At 46.0% G+C, this 25,771-nt stretch overlaps 1 protein-coding gene across 2 annotated transcripts in view; it reads left to right on the top strand.

Annotated features, from left to right (window-relative positions):
* DNAAF9 (dynein axonemal assembly factor 9) overlaps nt 1-25,771 on the top strand; it is a 171,286-nt gene continuing 145,515 nt past the window's right edge. The window contains exon 1 of one of the 2 annotated variants that reach the window (XM_055264885.2): nt 1-477. In XM_055264885.2, the coding sequence (XP_055120860.1) occupies nt 395-477 (83 nt within the window). In that variant the 5' untranslated portion in view covers nt 1-394. The remainder of the gene's footprint in view (nt 478-25,771) is intronic. The other variant, XM_055264886.2, reaches the window with a different exon arrangement.

The raw sequence follows: 25,771 nt of genomic DNA, 5'->3' as shown, positions 1-25,771 counted from the left end.
GGGCGCGTCCGTGTGCGTGGCCGGGGGGCGCCGCGCAGAGCCCCGCTCTATGATGCCGGGCTTGAGGACGAGGCCGAGCGGCGCTGTGGCAACCCTCACCCTGCGGACACGCGCTCCCAACATCCGGTCCGGCGGCCTCGCAGCTTAAGAAGTGGGGTCTCTGCGGCCGTGCGCCGACCCCCAACTCCCGCCGCTCCCGACGCCCCCATCCGCTCTCGGTGCGCGCGCCTCTCCACGCCCCCGCTCCCGCCCCCGCCGGGCCCGCGCGCCGCGCCCCCTTCCACCCGGCACGCCCTGCCGCCCCGCCCGGCCGCAGACAGCCTGGAGCCGCCCTGCGGGCCACAGAGACCCTCGCAGCGGTACCGTCCTCTTCCGCCGCCAGTCGTCCGCCGCCATGGACGTGTACCCCCCTCGCCGGCTGGGGCTGTCCCGCGCTCGGTCCCCTGGCGGCTCCAGCCGCGGGTCACCCTCCGTCAGGTACGCGGGGCAGAGGCAGCCGAGGGGCGGCTGGGAGGGGGATGCGGGCTGTCGGGGTCCGGCGACGCCTCCCGCCGCAGGGCGTGGTCCGACATGGCTTCCTCGGGACGGTTCTTTCCTGAACGGCTCAGGGAGGAATGTTTTCCCAGGCACGGCGCCCTCTGTAGAGGCCCCACAGTGGCTCCCCTTTGGACAACCCCGCAACGGTTTCCCCACAATGGCTCCCCTTTGGACAATCCCGCAACGGTTTCCCCACAATGGCTCCCCGATAGACAACCCTGCAACGGTTTCCCCACAATGGCTCCCCGATAGACAACCCTGCAACGGTTTCCCCACAATGGCTCCCCTACAGACAACCCTGCAACGGTTTCCCCACAATGGCTTCCCTATGGACAGCGATTCCATGTGAAGACACTGTTATGACGTCCTCACCCCCATGGAACGTTTCTCCCAGGAAAGATTCTTCTACACAGAACCCCACAGAGGCTTCCCTATGAATAACTCACTCGCCTTCCCCATGGAACGTTTCATCCAGAAACTGCTACCTCTACAGACCTCACACCTACACACACACAATAGCTCCCTTGTGTAGAGCCCCCAAATGGATTACCTAGAAAGCCCCCTACCGTGGGTCTCTAGAGGCTTTGCCCTTGACAACGGCTTCCTTAAGGAGTGTCCCCCGCCCCCTACGTACATAATGACAGCATCTCCCCTGTTGCGCGTTTCCCCAGCTCCCTCTGCCTCAGCCTGCATCGCGACGCCCCCTCACTCCACAATAGGGAGCTCAGGTTGGGAGGAAGTAGAGGTATTACGGACTCAGGAGGAAAAACTGGATAAATAGGGGAAAGAGGCCTAGCACCCCCGAAAGCGGCGGACACCAGGCCCCTTATCGTAGAGACACAGTCCCAAGCTACCTCAGTATGGGGAGAGGGTGATCGTGGGGAGGGTTCCCCGCCCCCTTTAGATATAGGAAGATCCGTTTCCGATTTCTGTGCCCTATGCCTTTGGTGCTGACCTTGTTAGTCTGGGCATTGTTTGTGATGGAGCTGGTTGGTGTGGGGCGCCGGCGCAGTGTGGAGGTTGGAATGATGGAGGGGTTGCAGCAGAGACCTTTGAGAAGGAGAGGGAGAGAGGGAATGCGAGCGATGAGCTTTCGTACTGCCAAACTGTCATTAAAACAGGAGAGGGTTTTGTTGTTTGCTTTTTCTTATTCTAGCCACATAGCAAAGCAAATATGATATTGTTCCCTTGAAAGGAGGTTGCCAATCTACATGTTAAAACAGCTTTTCTTATATTCTTGTTATGGTACTTAAGGCATATGTTTTAACTTTGCTTGCTGATCTGATATTTGGGGTTGTTTGCTTTAACTAGACCAAATTATTGGAGAACAAGAAACTGATTCTTAGAAACCTGTTTCTTTTTTACTTCCCTGCATTCCTTTCCACAACCCAGAGTCCAATATATGTTTGTTGAACAAATAAAGGATAGGGAAGGTGAGGGGTAGATACCAATGAAACATTGCATTTAGGAGTCCTAAATTGCTTCGAATCTGGCAGGTGACGTTTTTGAACTCCTGCTCTGCCCTTCAGTGTAATTTCTTGTGGGCTTTACAGTTCCAAGTTTAACTGCTTATGGTAACGCATCTCCAATCCTTTGCAACATTTCTGCCAGTTTCACTGTCTGAAGCAGAAAGTATTTGAACTTGTATAGACATTGCATAGGATACTTTAGAACAGCCATCCGCTAAATCTAGGCTCTGTGTAGACTTGAGGTTTATCCCAGATCATCTTGAGCTTAGGAATTTGGATTTGAGTCTATTGAGACCTTTAGGGGGAAAAAAAATCATCTCTACCTTAGAATCTGTTTCTTGTTTTTAGTAGCATGGCCATGTGCTTTTTATTTATTCTTTTAAAGGTAGTGATTCTATGTTAAAAGAAGTATGCTGGCTCACTTTACTGATCATACCCGAACTCCAAATCTTCTGTCAAGTGGTTTGAATGAAATTTGTTTGATTTCAGACAAGGAATAGTGCAAGGAACCCCAAGGCCTAGCTGCCCCCAATACCTTTGGTGAAAGAAATTTGCTGAAGGCTTCCCTCCTTTCCCCACTTCTACATGATTGAACGTGCTTTTCTTGCCCATTCAAGCCTTTCCCTTGCTCTTGACATTGAATGTTACTAGGACTTTCCTGTCACCCATATATGGCTTTGCTGCTGACTGCTGAGTGATGGAAGGGGCAAACCTAACTGGTGAAGTGACATTCCTAAGACCCATAGATAGTACTCTGCAACTGTATGTTTCTAGCACGGTAGTTCATTTTCACAGACGGAGAATGGAGATCAAGAATTAAAATATTATTGCTCAGAATTAGAGGCTTCTCTTTAAGCATCAGTGATAGTCATCAGTCTTACCAGGTATTTTTGGTTTCTGTCTCTTGAGCATGTAGTAGAATTGTACTTGCTTGCTTCTTTGAAGTTAGGTATGGCCTTGAGAGTTGCTTTTGGTAAGTGAAAATGCGTGGGAATACTGTGTAGCCTTTCATGGTACAAGTTTCTGTTGTGTAGTTTTCCATTCTCTTTCCTTCTGTCATGGTAGCTGTTGGGGCTGCAAATGGCAGCCACCCATCAGTCGAGGCCCCAGAGCTAGCTTCCAGGTGACCTATGCTTGACAGGTAGGTTGAGCAAGAAGTGAAACACCACTGGGATTTTGGAATTATTACAAAGGTATAAACTAACCTATCTGGATCAATGCTAAGGAACCAGTGGAAATCTAGCTGAAAGATGCTTTCTACTTCATAATGTTTTTCTGTAGAGGGATCTGTTCCTGCTTGAGACTTCTTTAATAGTTTAAATTTCACTGTTTCTTTACATAAATAATGCAACAAGTACTCCGTTAGGTGCTGTAGAGTCAGATAAATACAGCAGTCTCCTGCCCTCAAATAACTCTTTTGTAAATGGGAAGAGACAATAACAGTAGAAATCATAATATAGAATGGTGAGACATAAGTACTGAGGAAGAAATAGGGCCGAAAGAACAATAATACAAGAAGGCCTAGTCGGTTTTTGCCTCAGCTATTGAAAGAATGGAGTTGCCATTTATTAGTATTAAGAACACTAGAAGAAGAAAAGACAGTGTAGCAGTGTCTTCCAAGTTCTGAGAGAAAATGGTTTCCTACCTCTGAGGTGGGAGAATAATCGAGAACAGACTGAAAGCCGCATGAGATTGTTGATAGTGTGATGAGAACTAGTAATCAGGCTGGGCACGGTGGCTCTTGCCTGTAATCCCAGCACTTTGAGAGGCCAAGGCGGGTGGATCACCTGATCCTGAGGTCAGGAGTTTGAGACCAGCCTGACCAACATGGTGAAACCCCACCTCTACTAAAAATACACACAAAAAAATTAGCTGGGTATGGTGGCGGGCACCTGCAGTCCCAGCTGCTGGGGAGCCTGAGGCAGGAGAATCGCCTGAACCCGGGAGGTGGAGGTTGCAGTGAGCCAAGATCTTACCATTGCACTCCAGTGTGGGCAACAAGAATGAAACTCCATCTCAAAAAAAACAAAAGGACTAATAATCGACAATTAGATTCGATAATGTGGATGGTCACTAGTGACCTTGACAAGAACAGTTTTGGTGCAGTGGGTTCAAGAGAAAATGAAGCCAGTCACCTGTAGGTCAGCTACTCGGAAGGCTGAGGTGGGAGGATCCCTTGAGTCTAGGAATTCAAGTCCAGTCTGGCAACATAGCAAGAACCCTGTCTCTAAAAAAAATAAATTGATTAATTTACAAAGCAGAAAATAAGAGGAGAATTGAAGACACTGAATATAGACAGTCATAGTGATGTTCTTTTGAGGATGTATAAGGAGAGCAGAGTAATGGGGCTGTAGTTGGAAGATCATGAGGTGTTGAGTTATTTTTGTTTTTAGATGGGCAGACATTATAGCATGTTTGTAAATTGATGGGCTTATGCAGTAGGGAGGGACAATTGATGATTAAAGAGAAGAGACACTTGCAAGGGTGAAGTCCTTGAGTAGGTAAGATGGAATGGGATCTAGTATGTAAATGGGGATGTTGGCCTCAAGTTAGGAGCAATGCCGACAATTCATTGGTGGCAGATTATGTGAACCCAAATGCTGGTAGCTTGTTGGTGGGAGAAAGTGAAAGTTCTCTTCTGATTACTTCTGTATTCTCAGGTAAATAAGAAGGAAGGTCTTCAGCTAAAAATGAAGAGAGGTGTTGGATTCATCCAAGAGAATGGGGAAGTATGAGTTGAAAATAAGGAAAAGTTTTAGGATTTCCAGGCAGCACCTAGTGCCCATTTGATGTTTGTAGTTATAAACCCAGGTGAGACCCTACTTAGCATAGTTGTATACTTTTCCTGCAGCTGTGTTGAGCTACTTGGATGTGGCAATGTGGAAGGGAATAGCTGAAGTAGGATAGAGGACACCACCATTGGAAGTGGGGGAATCAAGGCACCGAGAGGTAAAGATTGTGGTGAATATTGAAATTATCATAAATTAACAGAATGACCTAGGGATCTGTAGATGTCTGTAACACGGAGAGATAGCAGGTAGTTATTGTTTGAAGACATGAAGAAATGATCAAAAAGTAAATACATTTCTTAGAACCAAAGGACATACATTTCCAGATTGAAAAGACTTGTGAAGAATCTAGCCCAATGAATTTTACAATATCCATGCCAATACCACATGATCTCACTTATATGTGGGTAGAATCTAAAAAAGTTGATCTTGGCCCTGGTAGGAGGATTGCTTGAGCCCAGGAGTTTGAGACCAGTCTGGGTGACATGTCGAGACCCCATCTTTACAAAGTTAAAAAAAAAAAAAAAAAATTAGCCAGGCATGGTGGCATGCGCCTGTGATTCCAGCTACTCAGGAGGCAGAGATGGGAGGATCGCATGAGCCTAGGAGGTCAAGGCTACAGCGAGCTGTGTTCGTGCCACTGCACTCCAGCCTGGGCAACAGAGTGAGATGCTGTGTCAAGAAAAAAAAAAAAGTTGATCTTATAGAAGTAGAGAGTAGAATGGTGGTAATTAGGGTGTAGCGGGGATGGGGAGATGTTGATTGAAGGTTATATAATTTCAGTTGGATAGGGGAATAAGTTTGAGAGATCTGTTATACAACATGGTAACTATAGTTAATGATGATATATTCTTGAAAAATGCAAACTGTGTGAGGTGATGCATTTGTTAATTAGCTAGATTTAACTTTTCTTTAATGTATATATACTTCAAAACATCAGGTACACAAATACATATATACAATTTTATCTGTCAATTTAAAATAAAAATATCCATGTCCCGGCATAGCATCATGAAATTTTCTAGCACCATAAAGACAAAAGAATATCTGTAAATCACATAGATAGGATCAGGAATCCTAGGATTCTAGCAGGATTGGAAGCTAGAAAGTAGTGGAGCAAAGAGTGCCTTTTGAAGGAAAATAGATTCCCACCCAGAATTCTGCACCCAGCCAAACTCTCAGGCAGGTGTAAGAAAGGATGAAGATATTTCACACATGTAAGTTCTCAAAATTTGACCTCCCATGCACGTTTTATGAAGAAGCTACTGGAGGATGTGCTCTAGCAAAACAGTCTGATTAAGGATTTCCTGTGCTGGCGTCCCTTCTACCATCTTCTATAGGAAGATTCTACAGATCTTTCTGTATCGAAAGGGGGCGGGGAACCCTCCCCACGACCACCCCCTCCCCATACCGAGGTAGCCTGGGTGACATAGGTAGGATTTCTTTATTGTCAAGAGGGTCATAGGAAAGGATCTTCTCTATCACCGCTGGAGAGTATCAGGGGGCTGGGACTATTTTTAATTGCCATTTCCCATTGTTTCCCTTGCTGCTTAGATTGGTGTCTGGCACATAGGACTCGCTGAGTATGAACTGCTGTTGTTAGCTATTATGAAACACTGCTTCAGTAATTACTTATTGAATGAATAGATAATAATTACAGGTAAAGCTGTGGGCTATGTTAAATTTCATGGGTATTCAGAGAATGAAGAGTCATAGTTGTGAGCTAGGTGGTAAGAAAGTGGTTCATCAGCCGGGTGCTGTGGCTTATGCCTGTAATCCTGGCACTTTGGGAGACCGAGGTGGGTGGATCACCTGAGGTCAGGAGTTCAAGACCAGCCTGGCCTTGGAAAAAACCCCTCTCTACTAAAAATACAAAAATTAGGCCTGGTGATGGGTGCCTGTCATCCCAGCTACTGGGGAGGCTGAGGCAGGAGAATTGCTTGAACCCAAGAGGCAGAGGTTGCAGTGAGCTGAGATCGCACCACTGCACTCCAGCCTGGGCAACAGAGTTAAGACTCTGTCTCAGAAAGAAAAAAAAAAGAAAGTGGTTCATGATAGTGATGCTCTAGAGAAAGCACTTTAATTAAAGCCTCACAGAGGTTAGTTATCTCTTCAGGTGTTTCTTAGCCAGTTGCCATTACCCCTGGTTCTCTTGGGGGGTTTACAGATCTACAGAAGTAATAACTGCAGTACAGATGGTCCCAGCCTTAAGAAAACTCAAAATGCAAAGCAAGCCAATGCCCTGAAATACCTGAAAATGTGAAGCTTCAGCCTCCAGTTTACTCGGATGCTGGCCAGGAAGGCTTGATGTGGTGCCTGTAGAAGTAAAAAGGGAATGCTTACTTAGACTTGTATGGCTTTATTTCTGATCCAAGGGTAGAGGCCTATATAACTTCCTTTTCACTTGTATCTGGGATGACAGTATACTGAGGACTCTTGTTTAGTGAGTGTTGTGGCATTAATAGTACACAATATCTTAACAATGTTTCACAGCTTGTGGGGTCTTCTCTGAGGTTCTGACATTTGGAGAGGGGAGTGAATGAGACACAAATGCCCTTTAAGTAACACAGCTTAAATTATTGTTTTTGCCATAAAATTTTTAAAAAAGAAAGTAAAGCAAAGCAGGGTTTGCAACTTGGATATTTAAAATTGTTGTCGGTGATTTTTAGCTCTGGTTTGAAGAAAAGGCAGCTCATTTGGCATTCTTTTTGTTTTTAACTTTTAATTTTGAAATAATTTTAAATTTATAGATGAATTTCAAATGTGGTGCAGAGTGTTCCTATGTACTCTTCACGCAGCTTCCCCTAATATTAAGATCTTACATATAATGCTGGTGCATTTATCAAAACTAAGAGATTAATATTGGTACAAAAGATTTGTTTACTTAGTAAACTTTTGTTTACTTGGAGTTTACTACTCCAGCTTTTATTTGAATTTTCTCGGTTTTTCCACACATTCTTTTTCTGTTCCAGGATCCAACTCAGGATTTCACATTGCATTTAGGTTTGACATGTTTTTAATGGTCAAAGAAGTGAAGGAAAGGAATTGTGAATGCTTTGTGATTGAAGACTTGTGAAACTGACTTTACAAAGAACAGATTCTGTAAGGAAATATTCAGAGAATGCCAGAGAGAAGGAAGAAAATGGAAAATAAAGTGTTGTATACACTGGAATATAGTGAACAAACTTCCAGATAACATTTTCCGTTTGTGGTGGGTAACATTTTCTGAAGTTCTGGAATTTAGTTTGTAGAGTGTCTTATGCATACCAATTCATGAAATACGTGTAGACATGAATTGCCATTGGACATGAGTTTTAACCATTTCAGATAAGATGGCCTGTCAGGAACTAAGTTTGGCAACTGGCGAGATGCTTAACAATAATGACTTAACTTTAAGAAGATGTCTGTTAGAGGAAGGCAGGCCGGTCCTGTTACAGTCATCAGGGAGCCAGGCATCTTCTGTGTTTGTGTTCTGCTGTCTTTTAGCAGGTGGCTTCTATATTCACCATAGCTCCATGATCACAGAATGGCTGTAGGAACTCCAGCCATCGTGTCTGTCAGACAAGAAAGGGAAACAAGAGGTTTCCTTCCTTGTTGAGTCAGTTCTCTTTAGAGAGTTGTGTTGGAAGCTTCTACTTGGTGACTTCTGTGTATGTCTCATTGATCAACTCTGGAGGCAAAGGACCTGAACCTATTGCTGCCCCAAATAAAATTGTGGTACTCTACTAAGAAAGAAAAGGAGGCCGGGTGTGGTGGCTCACGCCTGTAATTCCAGCACTTTGGGAGGCCAAGGCGGGCAGACCACAAGGTCAGCGGTTCAAGACCAGCCTGGCGAACATGGTGAAACCCTGTCTCTACTAAAAATACAAAAATTAGCCAGGCATGGTGGGCAGGCACCTGTGACTCCAGCTAGTCCGGAGGCTGAGGCAGGAGAATTGCCTGAACCCAGGTTGCAGTGAGCCAAGATCGCACCATTGCACTCCAGCCTGGGTGACAGAGTGAGACTCCGTCTCAAAAAATAAAATAAAAAATAAATAAGAAAAAGAGAATGGATATAGATTAGTCAACTGTTTATTTTTACCAGGGAGGCAGCTGTGTGGAATGAAGTTTACGTTGCTTAGGATTACCAATGGCTCTGGTGAGCTACATGAAAGTACTGGGAGAAAATTTAAATCATTGCATAATTCAGTGATGCCAGCACATTCTTCAGGCATATCATATGTGTGTGTGTGTTTGTCCCTTCAGTTTGAGTCACCTTATGGTCATTGGTCAACCATATATTAGCTATGACAGCAGGAACATTGGCTAGCTTTTTTCCATTGCAGGTTATTCCTCCAGCAAATACATCAGTGGGAAGTGTCATTTATTGCCTTACTGCACATCCTGACTTTTTGCCTTTTCTCCATATCTCTAGTTTTGCAAAGGGAGGTAAATGATTGCTGCTTTAATGCAGGGCCAGGTTGCTTAAACCCATAGCAGTCCTACAATGAGCTCTTTTTAATCAGCACCTGAGGTATAGGTTAATGCCAATATGGCTTTTATTACTCCTGCTGTTGATTCCCAAACCCCACCAACATTTTATTGTGAAACATTTCAAAAGTATAGAAAAGTTTCAAGAATTGTTCAGTGAACATTTGTATGTACCATACCTAGATTCTATACTTAATGTATTTGCTGTATTTGCCTTATCATATAAGGCAGATCCTTTTCTCTATCCATCCAATTTTTTTTTAATGCTCTTCAAAATAACTTGTAGACACCAGTATGGTTCAACCCTAAACACTTCCTGGGATTGATTTTATATTAAGAGTGCTTTCCATTGCAGGTGACAGTAATCCAACTCAAAGGATTTAGTAAAAAATGGAATGTATTGGCTTATTTGGCTGGAAAGGATAGTGGGAAGATAGACTTATAGGAAGAGTTGCTGGAACTAGTGCCTTAGGGACTGGAGCCAAGACTGTGCTATCGGAACAGTTAACTCTGTCTATGCTGTCTCTCATCTGCTTCTCACTACCTGGTTGTGCATTCTCCTATGAATATATCTTCCCCAAGGCAGGGAAGATGGTTATCGTAGCCCCAAACCACATTCTTCCTGCACTGTGATCCTGGAGGCCATTTCTCTTCTAGCTTTAGAGTGAGATAGACCTGGAAAGGACTCCAATTGACCTGACTTGCACCTGGATAAATCATGATGGGACACTGGCCTGGGAGGGTCACAGGGTGTATTACCAGGGGAGATAGAAATGGAAAGTGTGCTGAGTGGAGTATAGTCCTCAGAAACTGCTTTCCCACTCATTCTCTGAGGCTGTCATAATCCTGGTACTTGATTAAGAAAGCACAAAGGAGAGCTACAAATGCAAAAATCGTAAGTAAAACAGTAGTATGTTGTATATTGAATCTAGAAGTATGGTAAAACAACAGTACTACTTCATGCACTTGTAGGCTTTGTCCAAGAAAGGTAAGAATTGTTCATTATTAGGAAATCTATTAATGAAGTTAATATACTGGTAGATGCTCCCCCCAAAAAAAAAATCTGCTTAAAATTTAACACTCATTCCTGACTTAAACTGCTAATATAATAAGGTTCCAGCTAATGTAATAAGATAAGCAAAAGAAATAATCATAAGGCCGGGCATGGTGGCTCACGCCTGTGATCCCAGCACTTTGGGAGGCCGAGGCGGGCGGATCACGAGGTCAGGAGATCGAGACCATCCTGGCTAACACGGTGAAACCCCGTCTCTACTAAAAATACAAAAAATTAGCTGGGCTTAGTGGTGGGTGCCTATAATCCCAGCTACGTGGGAGGCTGAGGCAGGAGGATGGCGAATGGTGTGAACCCAGGAGGCGAAGCCTGCAGTGAGCCAAGATCACGCCACTGCACTCCAGCCTGGACGACTGAGCGAGACTCCGTCTCAAAAAACAAAAAACAAAACAAAACAAGACAGAAGAAATAATCATCTATCTATTGACTGGATTATTACAGTAGTCTCTCTTTTTTTTTTTTTTTTTTTTTTTTTGAGGAAGGGTCTCACTCTGTCACCCAGGCTGGAGTGCAGTGGTGTGATCTCCACTGACAGCAACCTCTGCCTCCCAGGCTCAAGCAATCCTCCCAACTCAGCCTCCTGAGTAGCTGGGACTACAGATGTGTGCCACCACACGTGGCTAATTTTTGTGTTTTTTGTAGAGACAGGATTTTGCCATGTTGCCCAGGGTGGTCTCAAACTCCTGGGCTCAAGCAATCTGCCTGCCTCGACCTCCCCCAGTGCTGGGATTACAGGCATAAGCCACCATGCCTGTCCAGCAGTAGAGTCTTAATAGGTCTCTCAGGTTCAACTTTTATCCCCCTTCAGTCTGTTTTCAACACAGCAAATAGAGTGATATTATTAAAATGTACATCATTTCTTAGGTCATACCTCTTTTTGAAGCACTCTAAGCACTACAAGTAAAAGCTGAAATAATCAAGTACTAGACTTTAGCTAATCTTCCCCCCACACACATACTTTTTTTTTCATCTTCATCTCCTACTACTCTCTTCCTCACCTACTCTGCTCCAGCCATACTGGCTCAGTGACACTCCCTTCAGGGCCTTTGCCCTTGCTGCATAGCTTGTGCTCTCACTTCCTTTAGGTCTTTATGCAAAGGTATTCTTCATGAAGCCTTTCCTGATCTTGCTTTTAAACTGCACTCTACCCTCCTCTTAGGACTCACAGCCTCCCACTTATCACCATATGACAAGTATATTTTACTTACTTATTTAGTTTATCTCTCCTCTCTCACGCCTCCCTCCGTTAAAATTAAGTTCTGGTTTTGTTTCAAGGATTTTTTGTCCTTTCATTCATTGCTGAATCCCCAGTGCTCTGAATAGTGCCTGGCACACAGTAGGTGCTCAATAAAAAGTTGATGAATTAATGAGTTGAAATAAAAACTGTAAATAAATTGTAAATAAAAAAAGGAAGAGAGAAAACTGCTTTGATTTATTAACCGGAAAACTTAAGACAATAGACAAAACTATTAGAACTAATTAGAGTTTAGCAAGTTCTTTGAAAAAATGTAACAGACTGTGTATTAGTCTGTTTTCATGCTGCTGATAAAGACATACCTGAGACTGGGCAATTTACAAAAGAAAGAGGTTTATTGGACTCACAGTTCCACGTGGCTGGGGAGGCCTCACAATCATGGCGGAAGGTGAAAGGCACATCTCCACTGGCAGCAGACAAGAGAAGAGAGCTTGTGCAGGGAAACTCCCATTTTTAAAACCATCAGATCTCATGAGACTTATTCACTATCATGGGACCAGCACAGGGAAAAACCCACTCCCATGATTCAATTATCTCCCACCAGGTTCCTCCCATGACTCATGGGAATTATGGGAGTTACAAGTCAAGATGAGATTTGGGTAGGGACACAGGCAAACCATATCAGATTCCTGATGACATTCAAAATAGAAACAAAAACTGCAAAATACCTAGGAATCAACCTAATAAGAAGGTTAAAGATTATTTTATAAATAAAAATATAAAACTTGACACAAGGGTATATAACACGAGAGGAAGGAAAGGAGAGACATAATCATGTTCCTGAGTAGGGAGCTCAGTACTGTCCAGATGCAGTATGATTATAATACAGATTCCCAGCAGAAGTGTTGATGGAACTTGACAAGCTGATTTTACACTTCCTCTGAAAGACAAAATGTTCAGGCTGGGTGTGGTGGCTCACGTCTGTAATCCCAGCACTTTAGGATGCCAAGGCGGTGGATTGCTTGAGGCCAGGAGTTCAAAAGCAGGCTGGCCAACATGGTGTAACCCTGTCTTTACTAAAAATACAAAAATCAGCTGGGCATAGTGGTGCACATCTGTAATCACAGCTACTGGGGAAGCTGAGGCACGAGAATTGCTTGAACCTGGGAGGTGGAGGTTGCAGTGAGCTGAGATTGCACCACTGCATTCTAGCCTGGGCAACAGATCCAGACTGTCTCAAAGAAAAAAAAAAGAAAAAAGAAAATGTTCAGTAAAAGCCATGGAATCTTTGAAACAATGATAGAAGGACTTGCCTCATCAGCTATAAAAGTAATCTGTATACTAGCAAGTTCAAGTGCTAGCTAGCATACCTTAAAGCTCTGATTATTTTTTTAAGTGCACTATTCCTGTGAGAATAGGTAAATGCCTCAGATAGAGATCCAAACAATAGATCCAACTATATACGACAGTTTAGCAAATTCTGGAAGTGTCATTCCAGATCAGAGGATTAAAATAATATATGATCTTGGAACAGTCATTCCTGTTTGGGGGAACAAAATGCAGTTGGGTTCCTGCTTCACGAAAGTAAAAAAATTCAGTGGAATAAAGAACTAAATGTTTTTTATAAACCAGCATATATAATTAGAATGAAATTTGATATTTATTATTTTGTTTATAATACTGACTGGGGAAGGCACAAGAGGAAGACATAAAACCCTTAAGCTTAAAGGTAAAGATGCACAGATTTAATTACATAAAATTTTTAAACTTCGGCATGAAAAAGAGACTATAAACAAAATCTAGTGGATTGGAGAAAATATTTGCAACACATGGCCAAAATACAACTTTTTTTTTTTTTTTTTTTTTTTTGAGACAGAGTTTCGCTCTTGCCTCTAGACCTGGAGTGCAATGGCATGATCTCAGCTCACTGCAACCTCCGCCTCCTGGGTTCAAGTGATTCTCCGGCCTCAGCCTCCCAAGTAGCTGGGATTATAGGCACACACCACCACACCCAGCAAATTTTTGTATTTTTAGTAGAGACAGGGTTTCACCATGTTGGCCAGGCTAGTCTTGAACTCCTGATCTCAGATGATGCACCTGCCTCAGCCTCCCAAAGTTCTGGGATTACGGGCATGAGCCACTGCACCCGGCCCAATACAACTTGTAAAATATGATGAAATATGTAAATTATTCTGAAAAAACTCAAATGACTGACTAGAAAGTAGGTAAAGAATATGAGTATGCACTCAGAAAAAGAAATGTAGATAATAAACATTTGACAACTTCCCTTGTAATTAGGGAAGTGTGAGTTGTAACTCAGAATTCTAGCCACTAATTTAGCATTAGTTGAAGAGTGGTAACACATAATTTAGAAACTTGTGGGAAACAGGTACTCTGGCATATTATAGGTAAACGGTTTAAGAACAATTTGGCAACTCCTATCAAAATTTAAAATGCAGGCACCTCTTAACCTGGCAGTGCTACTTTTAGATCTCTTCCTTGCAGAAACTTCTGTGTTTGTGCCAAAGATGGACATAAAATGTTGCTCACCATAGCATTGTTTGCAATAGCAAACATAAATAGTAAAAATCCTGAATGTTCAATCATAGCAGCTGGTTAAATAAAAACAAAATAATACAGTACAACAGTTTTATTTGATTTATTTTTTATTTTTGTTTTGTTTTGTTTGAAACAAGATGTCATTCTGTTGCCTAGCCTGGAGTGCAGTGGCTCGATCTCGGCTCATTGCAGCCTCAACCTCCTGGGCTCAAGCAATCTTCACACCTCAGCCTCCTGAGTAGCTGGGACCATAGGCATGCCCCTGTAACCACAATGCCTAACTAATTTTTTGTAAAGACAGGGTTTTGCCATGTTGCCCAGGCTGGTCTCGAACTCCTGACCTCAGGAGGCAGGAGAATCACTTGAACCCAGGAGGCGGAGGTTGCAGTGAGCTAAGACTGTGCCACTTTATTCCAGCCTGGGCAACAGAGCAAGACTCTGTCTCAAAAATAAATAAATAAATAAAAGGTATTCAACATCATTAGTGATCAGGTATGAGCCACCCCACCTGGCCAGTAGTTTTAAAAATGAGATTCAGTTCTATGTACTAAGCTGCAAAGATCTCCGAGCTATAATGTTAAGTGAAAAAAAGCATGTTGCAGAGCGGTGACATATTTTATTGTTTTGCTTATGTAAAAACAAATACTGCCTTCCTTCCTTCCTTCCTTCCTTCCTTCCTTCCTTCCTTCCTTCCTTCCTTCCTTCCTTCCTTCCTTTCTTTCTTTCTTTCTTTCTTTCTTTCCCTCTCTGGCCCAGGCTACAATCTACTCGGCTTGCTGCTGCCCGCGCCGCGGACTGCCTGGGACTGCCGGCGCCCGCCACCGCTGCCTGCCTTTTCTCCTTTGGATGCAGGCACGCGTTCGCCATCTTGGCCACGCTGGTCGCCAGCTCCTGACGCCGAGTGCTCTGCCCGCCTCAGCCTCCCGAGGTACTGGGACTACAGACGGAGTCTCGCTCACCCAGTGCTCGGTGTTGCCCGGGCTGGAGGGCGGTGGCGTGGTCTGGCCTCGCGGCAGCCTCTACCCCCCGGCCGCCTGCCTTGGCCTGCCAGGGTGCTGGGATTGCAGCCCCTGCCCGGCCGCCGCCCCATCTGGAAGGTGGGGAGCGCCTCTGCCCGGCCGCCCCGTCTGGGAGGTGAGGAGCACCTCTGCCCGGCCGCCCCGTCTGGGAGGTGAGGAGCGCCTCTGCCCGGCCGCCCCGTCTGGGAGGTGAGGAGCGCCTCTGCCCGGCCACCCACCGTCTGGGAAGTGAGGAGCGCCTCTGCCCGGCCACCCACCGTCTGGGAAGTGAGGAGCGCCTCTGCCCGGCCACCCACCGTCTGGGAAGTGAGGAGCGCCTCTGCCCGGCCACCCACCGTCTGGGAAGTGAGGAGCGCCTCTGCCCGGCCGCCCCGTCTGGGAAGTGAGGAGCGCCTCTGCCCGGCCACCCACCGTCTGGGAAGTGAGGAGCGCCTCTGCCCGGCCACCCATCGTCTGGGAAGTGAGGAGCGCCTCTGCCCGGCCGCCCCGCCCGGGAAGAAGTGAGGAGCGCCTCTGCCCGGCCGCCCCGCCCGGGAAGAAGTGAAGAGCGCCTCTGCCCGGCCGCCCCGCCCGGGAAGAAGTGAGGAGCGCCTCTGCCCGGCCGCCCCGTCCGGGAAGAAGTGAGGAGCGCCTCTGCCCGGCCGCCCCGTCCGGGAAGAAGTGAGGAGCGCCTCTGCCCGGCCGCCCCCGTCCGGGAAGAAGTGAGGAGCGCCTCTGCCCGGCCACCCATCGTCTGAGAAGTGAGGAGCGCCTCTGCCCGGCCACCCACCGTCTGGGAAGTGAGGAGCGCCTCTGCCCGGCCGCCCCGTCTGGGAAGTGAGGAGCGCCTCTGCCCGGCCGCCCCGTCTGGGAAGTGAGGAGTGCCTCTACCCGGCCGCCCCGTCTGGGAAGTGAGCAGTGCCTCTGCCCGGCCGCCCCGTCTGGGAAGTGAGGAGCGCCTCTGCTCGGCCACCCACCGTCTGGGAAGTGAGGAGCGCCTCTGCCCGGCCACCCACCGTCTGGGAAGTGAGGAGCGCCTCTGCCCGGCCACCCACCGTCTGGGAAGTGAGGAGCGCCTCTGCCCGGCCACCCACCGTCTGGGAAGTGAGGAGCGCCTCTGCCCGGCCACCCACCGTCTGGGAAGTGAGGAGCGCCTCTGCCCGGCCACCCACGGTCTGGGAAGTGAGGAGCGCCTCTGCCCGGCCACCCACCGTCTGGGAAGTGAGGAGCGCCTCTGCCCGGCCGCCCCATCTGGGAAGTGAGGAGCGCCTCTGCCCGGCCACCCACCGTCTGGGAAGTGAGGAGCGCCTCTGCCCGGCCACCCATCGTCTGGGAAGTGAGGAGCGCCTCTGCCCGGCTGCCCCGCCCGGGAAGAAGTGAAGAGCGCCTCTGCCCGGCCGCCCCGCCCGGGAAGAAGTGAGGAGCGCCTCTGCCCGGCCGCCCCGTCCGGGAAGAAGTGAGGAGCGCCTCTGCCCGGCCGCCCCGTCCGGGAAGAAGTGAGGAGCGCCTCTGCCCGGCCGCCCCCGTCCGGGAAGAAGTGAGGAGCGCCTCTGCCCGGCCACCCATCGTCTGGGAAGTGAGGAGCGCCTCTGCCCGGCCACCCACCGTCTGGGAAGTGAGGAGCGCCTCTGCCCGGCCGCCCCGTCTGGGAAGTGAGGAGCGCCTCTGCCCGGCCGCCCCGTCTGGGAAGTGAGGAGCGCCTCTACCCGGCCGCCCCGTCTGGGAAGTGAGCAGTGCCTCTGCCCAGCCGCCCCGTCTGGGAAGTGAGGAGCGCCTCTGCCCGGCCACCCACCGTCTGGGAAGTGAGGAGCGCCTCTGCCCGGCCACCCACCGTCTGGGAAGTGAGGAGCGCCTCTGCCCGGCCACCCACCGTCTGGGAAGTGAGGAGCCCCTCTGCCCGGCCACCCACCGTCTGGGAAGTGAGGAGCGCCTCTGCCCGGCCACCCACCGTCTGGGAAGTGAGGAGCCCCTCTGCCCGGCCACCCACCGTCTGGGAAGTGAGGAGCGCCTCTGCCCGGCCACCCACCGTCTGGGAAGTGAGGAGCGCCTCTGCCCGGCCACCCAACGTCTGGGAAGTGAGGAGCGCCTCTGCCCGGCCACCCATCGTCTGGGAAGTGAGGAGTGCCTCCGCCCGGCCGCCCCGTCCGGGAAGAAGTGAGGAGCGCCTCTGCCCGGCCGCCCCGTCCGGGAAGAAGTGAGGAGCGCCTCTGCCCGGCCGCCCCGCCCGGGAAGAAGTGAGGAGCGCCTCTGCCCGGCCGCCCCGTCCGGGAAGAAGTGAGGAGCGCCTCTGCCCGGCCGCCCCGTCCGGGAAGAAGTGAGGAGCGCCTCTGCCCGGCCGCCCCCGTCCGGGAAGAAGTGAGGAGCGCCTCTGCCCGGCCGCCCCGTCCGGGAAGAAGTGAGGAGCGCCTCTGCCCGGGCGCCCCATCCGGGAAGAAGTGAGGAGCGCCTCTGCCCGGCCGCCCCGTCCGGGAAGAAGTGAGGAGCGCCTCTGCCCGGTCACCCATCGTCTGGGAAGTGAGGAGCGCCTCTGCCCGGCCACCCACCGTCTGGGAAGTGAGGAGCGCCTCTGCCCGGCCGCCCCGTCTGGGAAGTGAGGAGCGCCTCTGCCCGGCCGCCCCGTCTGGGAAGTGAGGAGTGCCCCTACCCGGCCGCCCCGTCTGGGAAGTGAGCAGCGCCTCTGCCCGGCCGCCCCGTCCGGGAAGAAGTGAGGAGCGCCTCTGCCCGGCCGCCCCGTCCGGGAAGAAGTGAGGAGCGCCTCTGCCCGGCCGCCCCGTCCGGGAAGAAGTGAGGAGCGCCTCTGCCCGGCCGCCCCGACCGGGAAGAAGTGAGGAGCGCCTCTGCCCGGCCGCCCCGTCCGGGAAGAAGTGAGGAGCGCCTCTGCCCGGCCGCCCCGACCGGGAAGAAGTGAGGAGCGCCTCTGCCCGGCCGCCCCGTCCGGGAAGAAGTGAGGAGCGCCTCTGCCCGGCCGCCCAGTCTGGGAAGTGAGGAGCGCCTCTGCCCGGCCGCCCCGTCCGGGAAGAAATGAGGAGCGCCTCTGCCCGGGCGCCCCATCCGGGAAGAAGTGAGGAGCGCCTCTGCACAGCCACCCATCGTCTGGGAAGTGAGGAGCGCCTCTGCCCGGCCGCCCCGTGTCTGGGTAGAAGTGAGGAGCTCCTCTGCCTGGCCGCTCCGTCTGGGAGGTCTACCATGGAGGCCAGAAGCAATGTGGGGGCTGGACGTGGTGGCTCACGCCTGTGGTCCCGGCACTCTAGGGGGCGAGGCGGGTTGATCACTTCGGACTAGGAGTTCGAGACCAGTCTGGCCAACTTGGCGAAACATGAAGAATACAACAGACAAACCAACCAACCAACTCAATGACAACAAAACAGGTCTACCCTGGAGTCATACTCTAATTTTTTCTATTTTCCTCCCTTTCTGATCCTTTATCCCACTTTCTTTTTCTTCCTCTTCCTTCTCCCTCTTCTTTGTCAAATAGAGGATTGAGTTATTATCACTGATCCATATAAAGTCCCTCTCTCATTTATTTTAACTCCCACCCCCATTTCTATTCCCCAACTTCCCATGTGCAACCTTCCTAATATGTTTGATACGCATCTTTTTGTTTGTATGTATTTTTAGAAAATGTTTATTGTTTTTGTATGCAAAAAAAATTAATAAAAAAAAAAAAAAATACAAAAAAAAAAAAAAAAAAACAAATACTTCCCCAACAAACACCGAAACTATGTGTTACTGAGAGTTGCATACCAAATTGTTCATGTCAGTTTTCTATGATGAGATGAATCCAGATTGGTATATGAGGATTCACTTTGTAAAACATTCAAGACACAAAGTGTACAGGGTATAGGAAGAATATATTAGTATTTTAATTGTTTAATTTTCAAGATAAAGAAAGCATAAATCATGGAGAAAAACTGGGTAAAAATAAAATTTCCAATTTTTTTATTCATTTCCAGGGAAGCAAGATAATGAAATGTAAACAAACAAGAAAACATACCTGACTGTTCATGCAGCAGTTGTTATAAAAGCAGTGAGCCGTGAGTTAACTATTTACATATAAGATGGGAAGAACAGAGATGATTGTTTAGAATTCAAATATATTATACCTGGCTTTATTGTCAGGAAAACAGTGAGGTTCAGCAGAAAGAAAAAGCTCAGAGTACCTGCTCACTTAGGTTCTGATGATGTTAATCTTTACTTAGCTTTGTGATCTTGGGCAAACTACATCTATTTAGCTCTTGGTTTCTTCTTCTTGTCGTCTATCAGTCATCTATCATGTCTAAATTCTGAGTCTGAATCCAAGGAAAATAAGAAATAAGTTATAATATGAAAGCAGCATCTTCGACATAAGCTGCATTATTGGGTCTGCTGAGTCTATGCATCTTCTAAAGGTGGAACTTACAAAGTCATCGGCGACCACATGCTCAGGTAGACCTGGGGGTTAGAGGGCAGTGTCATTGCTGGGTATGGTATATGTTTGAAAAAATTTTTTCATTTCTTTTTCTTTTTATAGATAGAGTCTCACTCTGTCACCCAGGCTTGAGTGCGGTGGTGCAATCACTGCAGCCTGGAACTCCTGGGCTCAAGTGATCCCCCCACCTCAGCCTCCTAAGTAGTTGGGACTTCTGATGCACACCACCATGCCTGGCTAATTTTTTTTATTATTTTGTTTTTGTAGAGATGAGATCTTGCTGTGTTGCTAAGGCTAGTGTTGAATGCCTGGCCTCCCGGGGTGTTGGGATTACGGACGTGAGCCACCGTGCCTGACCTTTGAATATTTCTATTAAAAGAAAAAAGACGGCTGGGCGTGGTGGCTCATGCCTGTAATCCCAGCACTTTGGGAGGCCAAGGCGAGTGGATGACCTGAGGTCAGGAGTTTGAGACCAGCCTGGCCAACATGGAGAAACCTGTCTCTACTAAAAATACAAAATCAGCCGGGCGTGGTTGTACATGCCTGTAGTCCTAGCTACTCAGGAGCCTGAGGCAGAGAGGCAGGAGAAACGCTTGAACCCAGGAGGCAGAGGTTGCAGTGAGCCAAGATCACGCTGTTGCACTCCAGCCTGGGCAACACGAGTGAAACTCATGAAGAAAAAAAAACTCATGAAACAAAAAAAAAAAAAAAAAAAAAAAAAGAAGGAAAAAAGACTGGTTGGATACACAACAAACTCATAGTAGTGACCTCTGGGGGGTGAGGATCAATGATGACTTTAGGTTTTTATGTAATACTCCTTTTTCTCCCTCAAAATAGACAGTAAATATTCAACATACATAATTTTAAAAAGCAGTAACGTAGAAAAAAGCAAATATGCCAGAATATTAACAGTGGTTAATTCCGGCTGCTGGGAGTGTGGGTCATTGTGGGTTTTTAATACTTACTAGGTTTTCTTTTTTTTAATTAAAAGGTAAATAATTAAGTGACACGTTTCATGGTTCAGTGATGAATAAAAGACTATCTTCTGGTTAATAATTAAATTTGGGAAGCAGAAAATATACAAAGGAAAGAAAGAATTGAATTTAGTTTCACCATTTGATAATAAAATAAGAAACACTAATTAGGACAGTGTTTATCTCTGGGAAGAAGAAGGTCTTTCTACATTTTATATGCTTGCACTTTCTTTGGATAACATAGTTGTGGAAAGGAAACTGTTTTCAGTATTGTCTTGGCTTTGTACAGCAGTAGTTGGGGAGCTGTTTTTTTCTTGGTCACCTGACCTTTTCATGCTTTTGTCACTGGCTGGTTGTAACTTTGAAAACCAAAGAGCTCTGGGTAACCTTGGCAGTAAAGCAGCCTACTGTCTGATGGGTTGGGAAGTGGGTCAGAGGACCAACTCAATGAACTATTTCTAGTGCAGAGAATGATTGCAAGATCAGCCTTCTATTAAACGTAAAAAAGTGGGGAGAGGCAGGCAATCTTCATGGCCCAGAAAAAGTTTTTCTCACTTTAATCTTGATCGTCTTGCTGTTTCAGCCTTGCTGCTTCTAAGACTTTCTTTCCTCTCACCCCCATATTTTTATAATGAAAATGTTCAAACCATACATAAAATGTGAGAGGCCAGGCGTGGCACCTCACACTTGTAATCCCAGCACTTTGGGAGGCCAAGGCGGGCAAATCACCTGAGGTCAGGAGTTTGAGACCAGCCTGGCCAACATGGTGAAACCCCGTCTCTACTAAAAATGCAAAAATTAGCTGGGCATAGTGGCACGCACCTGTAATCCCAGCTACAGGGAGGCTGAGGCAGGAAAATTGCTTGAACCCAGGAGGTAGAGGTTGCAGTGATCCAAGATCGTGCCACCGCACTCCAGCCTGGGCAACAGAATGAGACTCTTCAAAAAAAAAAAAAAAGTGAGAGAATAGTACAATGAATATTTGCTATACCCACCAGATAGATTCCACAGTTTTTAACATTTTGCCGTGTGGTTTATCTTTTTTCTTTTCCTCAATCTGTCTTCTTTTATGTCAAACCTTTTTGAAGTAAGTTGCAGACATTGACATTTCGCTTCTAAGTATTTCCTTATGCATCTAAGATAAAGGACATCCTACTACATAACCATGATAACATTGCCATACGTAAGAAAATTAACAGTAGATCCCTAATGGCATCAAATACACAGTCCATATTCAAGTTTTCTCAGATGTCTCACAGATGTTTCCATTTTTCTTTTTCTTTTTTTTTTTTGAGATGGAGTCTTGCTCTGTTGCCCAGGCTAGAGTACGGTGGCGTGATCTTGGCTCACTGCAGCCTCTGCCTTATGCGTTCCAGTGATTCTTCTGCCTCACCCTCCTGGGTAGCTGGGATTACAGGCGCACGCCACCATGCCTGGCTAATTTTTGTATTTTCAGTAGAGACGGGGTTTTGCCATGTTGGCCAGGCTAGGTACGAACTCCTGACCTCAGGCGATCCTCCCGCCTTGGCCTCCCAAAGTGTTGGGATTACAAGCATGAGCCACCATGCCTGGCCTGTTTTCCTTTTCTAAAAAAAAATTAAAGTTCATAGATTGCATTTTGTTGTTATTCTTTAATCCTTTTTACACTGTAAGAATTTTCCCTCTCTGTTGTTTTTGTTTTTTATAACGCTGACTTTTTAAAAACTATTTCTCTTTTTTTTTTGGTAGAGACAGGGTCTTGCTATGTTGCACATGTTGGTCTCAAACTCCTGACCTCAACTGATCCTCCCACTCAGCCTCCCAAAGTGTTGGAATTACAGGCATGAGCCACAATGCCCAGCTGACTATTTTTAACTTCTAAAAAAATTTTTAAAATTGGCCAGGTGCAGTGACTCACACCTGTAATCCATCACTTTGGGAGGTTAAGGTGGGCAGATGGCTTGAGCCCAGGAGTTTGAGACCAGCCTAGGAAACATGGCGAGACCCCGTCTCTACAAAAAAAAAATAGAAAAATTAGCTGGGTGTGGTGGTGTGCACCTGTAGTCCCAGCTACTTGGGAAGCTGTGGCAGGAGAATCACTTGAGCCCAGGAGGCAGAGGTTGCAGTGAGCTGAGACTGCACCATTGCACTCCAGCCTAGGCAACAAGAACGAAACTCTGTCTCAAAAAAAAAAAACAACACACACACACAAAAATACACATACCATAAAATTTACCATTTTAACTACTTTTAAGTGTACAATTCTGTGGCACTAAGGACATTCACATCGTTAAACTAAAATCACCACCATCCATCCACACAACCTTTCATCTTGTGAAACTGAAGCTGTACCTATTAAACAATAACTACCCATTCCCTTTCCCATCCAGCACCTGGCAACCACCATTCTACCTACCTTCTGTCTCTGTGAAGTTGACTGTTCTGGGTACCTCATAAAAAAGTAGAATCAAACAGGATTTGTACTTTTATGGCTGGATTTCACTTAGCATAATGTTCTCAAGATTAATCCATATTGTAGCATGTGTCAGAATTTCCTTTTTAAGGCTAAATAATATTCCATTGTGTGTATGTATCACATTTTGTTTATTACTTTGGGTTGCTTCCACCTTTTGGCTGTTGCAAATAGTGCTTCTATGAAGATGGGTATACAGGTATCTCTTTCAGTCCCTGCTTTCAATTCTCTGGAATTTATACCCAGAACTGGAATTTCTAGATCATGTGGTAATTCTATTTTTAATTTTTTAAGAAACTGCCATACTGTTTTCCATAGTGGTTGCACCATTTTACATTCCCACCAATAGTGCACAAGGGTTCTAATTTCTCCAAATCCTTGCTGGCACTTGTTATTTTCTAGTTTTTTTTATAGTAGCCATACTAATGGATATTAAGTAATATTTCATTATGGTTATGATTTGCATTTCTCTCATGATTAGTGGTGTTGAGTTTCTTTTCGTGTGCTTGGCCATTTGCATATCCTCTTCAGAGAAATGTCCTTTGCCTTTTTTTTTTTTTTTTTTTTTGAGACAGAGTCTTGCTCTGTTGCCCAGGCCAGAGTGCAATGGTGTGAACACAGCTCACACTGCAGCCTCAACCTCTTGGGCTCAAATGATCCTCTCACCTTAGCCTCATGAGTAGTTGGGACTGCAGGCACATGCTGCCACATCTGGCTAATTTTTTTTTTTTTTTTGAGACAGGGTCTTGCTTTGTTGCCCAGGCTGGAGTGCAGTGGCGTGAACACAGCTCACACTGCAGCCTCAACCTCTTGGGCTCAGATGATCCTCTCACCTTAGCCTCATGAGTAGTTGGGACCACAGACACATGCTACCACATCCGGCTCTTTTGTTGTTGTTGTTTGTGGGTTTTTTTTGTTTTTTTTTTTTACTTTTTACTTTTTGTAGAGACAGGGTCTCCCTGTGTTGCCCCGGCTGGTCTCAAACTCATGGGCTCAAGAGATCCCCCACCTTGGCCTCTTAAAGTGCTGGGATTACAGGCATGAACCACCTGCCTGGCTTCATTGCCCATTTTCGAACTGGAATTTTTGGTGGTGGTTGTTGAGTTATATAGATGGGTTGTCTTTTTACTCTGTTGGTTGTGTCATTTGATGCACAGAAGTTTTAAATTTTAAATGTCCAGTTTATATATTTTTTTATTTGTTGCCTGGGCTTTTGGTGACATTTTCAAGAATTTATTGCCAAATCCAATGTGACAAAGATTTTCCTTTGTGTTTTCTTATAAAAGTTTTACAGTTTTAGGTTTATGTTTAGGTCTTTGATACATTTTGAGTTAATTTCTTTATATGGTGTATGGTAAGGTCCAACTTCATTCTTTAGATATCTAGTTTTCCCAGCACCATTTGTTGGAAAGACTGTTCTTATTGAGTGGTCTTGGCATCCTTGTCAAAAATCATTTGACCAGAGATGTGAGGGTTTGTTTCTGGTCTCTTTATTCTGTTTCATTGGTCTGTATGTCTGTCTTATGCCAGTATCCCACTGTTGATGACTGTAGCTTTGTAGTAAGTTTTAAAATCAGGAGTGTGAGTTCTACAGCTTTAATCTTTATCAAGATTGTTTTGGATATTCAGAGTCTCTTGAGATTCCATATAAATTTTAGAATGGATTTTTCTACTTCTGTAAAAAACATCATTGGGATTTGAGAAGGGATTACACTGAATTTGTAGATTGCTTTGGGTAACATTGACAGCTTAACAATATTGTCTACCAATGCATGAACAGAGGGTATCTTTTCATTTATTGCTGTCTTCTGTAATTTCTCTCAGAAATATATGAGTGATCCAGTTTCTCTGAATTCTCACTGTTGGGTAGTCACTGTTTTTCATTTTATCCATTCTAATAGATGTATAGTAATATCTCATGGTTTTAATTTGCATTTTCATAATGGATAATGATGTCAAGCATGTTGTCATAGGGCTTCTCTGCCATTTCTGTATCCTCTTTGACAAATTGTTTCTTCATGCCTTTTGCCCATTTTCTAATTGGATTTTTGTTTTTTTACCATTGAGTTTTGAGAGTTCTTTATGTATTCCACTTATGGTTCTTTTTCAGATGTGTAGTTTGCAGATATTTTCTCCCGGTCAGTAGCTTGTCTTTTCATTCTCTCAACAGTCTTTCATAGAGCAAAACTTTAAAATTGTAATAAAGTCCACATTATCATTTTTTTTCCTATGGATCACACTTTGGTGTCAAGTGTAAGAACTCTTCACCAAATCCTAGGGCCAGAATATTTTCTTCTGTTTTCTTCCAAAGATTTTATAATTTTACATTTTACATTTAGATCTGTGATGCTTTAATTTTTGTATAATATATGAGGTTGAGATTTACGTTTTTGCCTATGGATATCCAGTTATTCTAGCCCTACTTATTGAAAAGACTATCCATCCAACATTGAATTGTTTTTGTGCCTTTGTTAAAAATTAGTTAGTTGTACTTGTGTGGGTCTGTTTCTGGTTACTCTGTCTGTTCCATTGACTTATGTGTCTGTCCCTTAGCCAGTACCACTCAGTCTTGATTACTTTAGGTATGCAGTAAGTCTTGACATTGGGTAGAGTGATTCCTCCCACTTTTTCTTTTTCAAAAAAAAATTTAAGCTATTCTAGTTCCTTTGTTTTTCCTTATAAGTTTTATTTGTTTATTTTATTTTTAAGAGATGAGGTCTCACTATATTGCCCAGGCTGGCCTCGAACTCCTGGACTCAAGTGATCCTCCCATCTTAGCCTCCTAGTAGCCAAAACTAAGACCTGTATCACTGTTCCTGGCTTATGTAAATTTTAGAATAATCTCTTC

The sequence above is a fragment of the Symphalangus syndactylus genome, chromosome 24 (genome assembly GCF_028878055.3).
Source record: "Symphalangus syndactylus isolate Jambi chromosome 24, NHGRI_mSymSyn1-v2.1_pri, whole genome shotgun sequence".
NCBI lineage: Eukaryota > Metazoa > Chordata > Mammalia > Primates > Hylobatidae > Symphalangus > Symphalangus syndactylus.
This window is presented reverse-complemented; position numbering and strand designations above follow the sequence as displayed.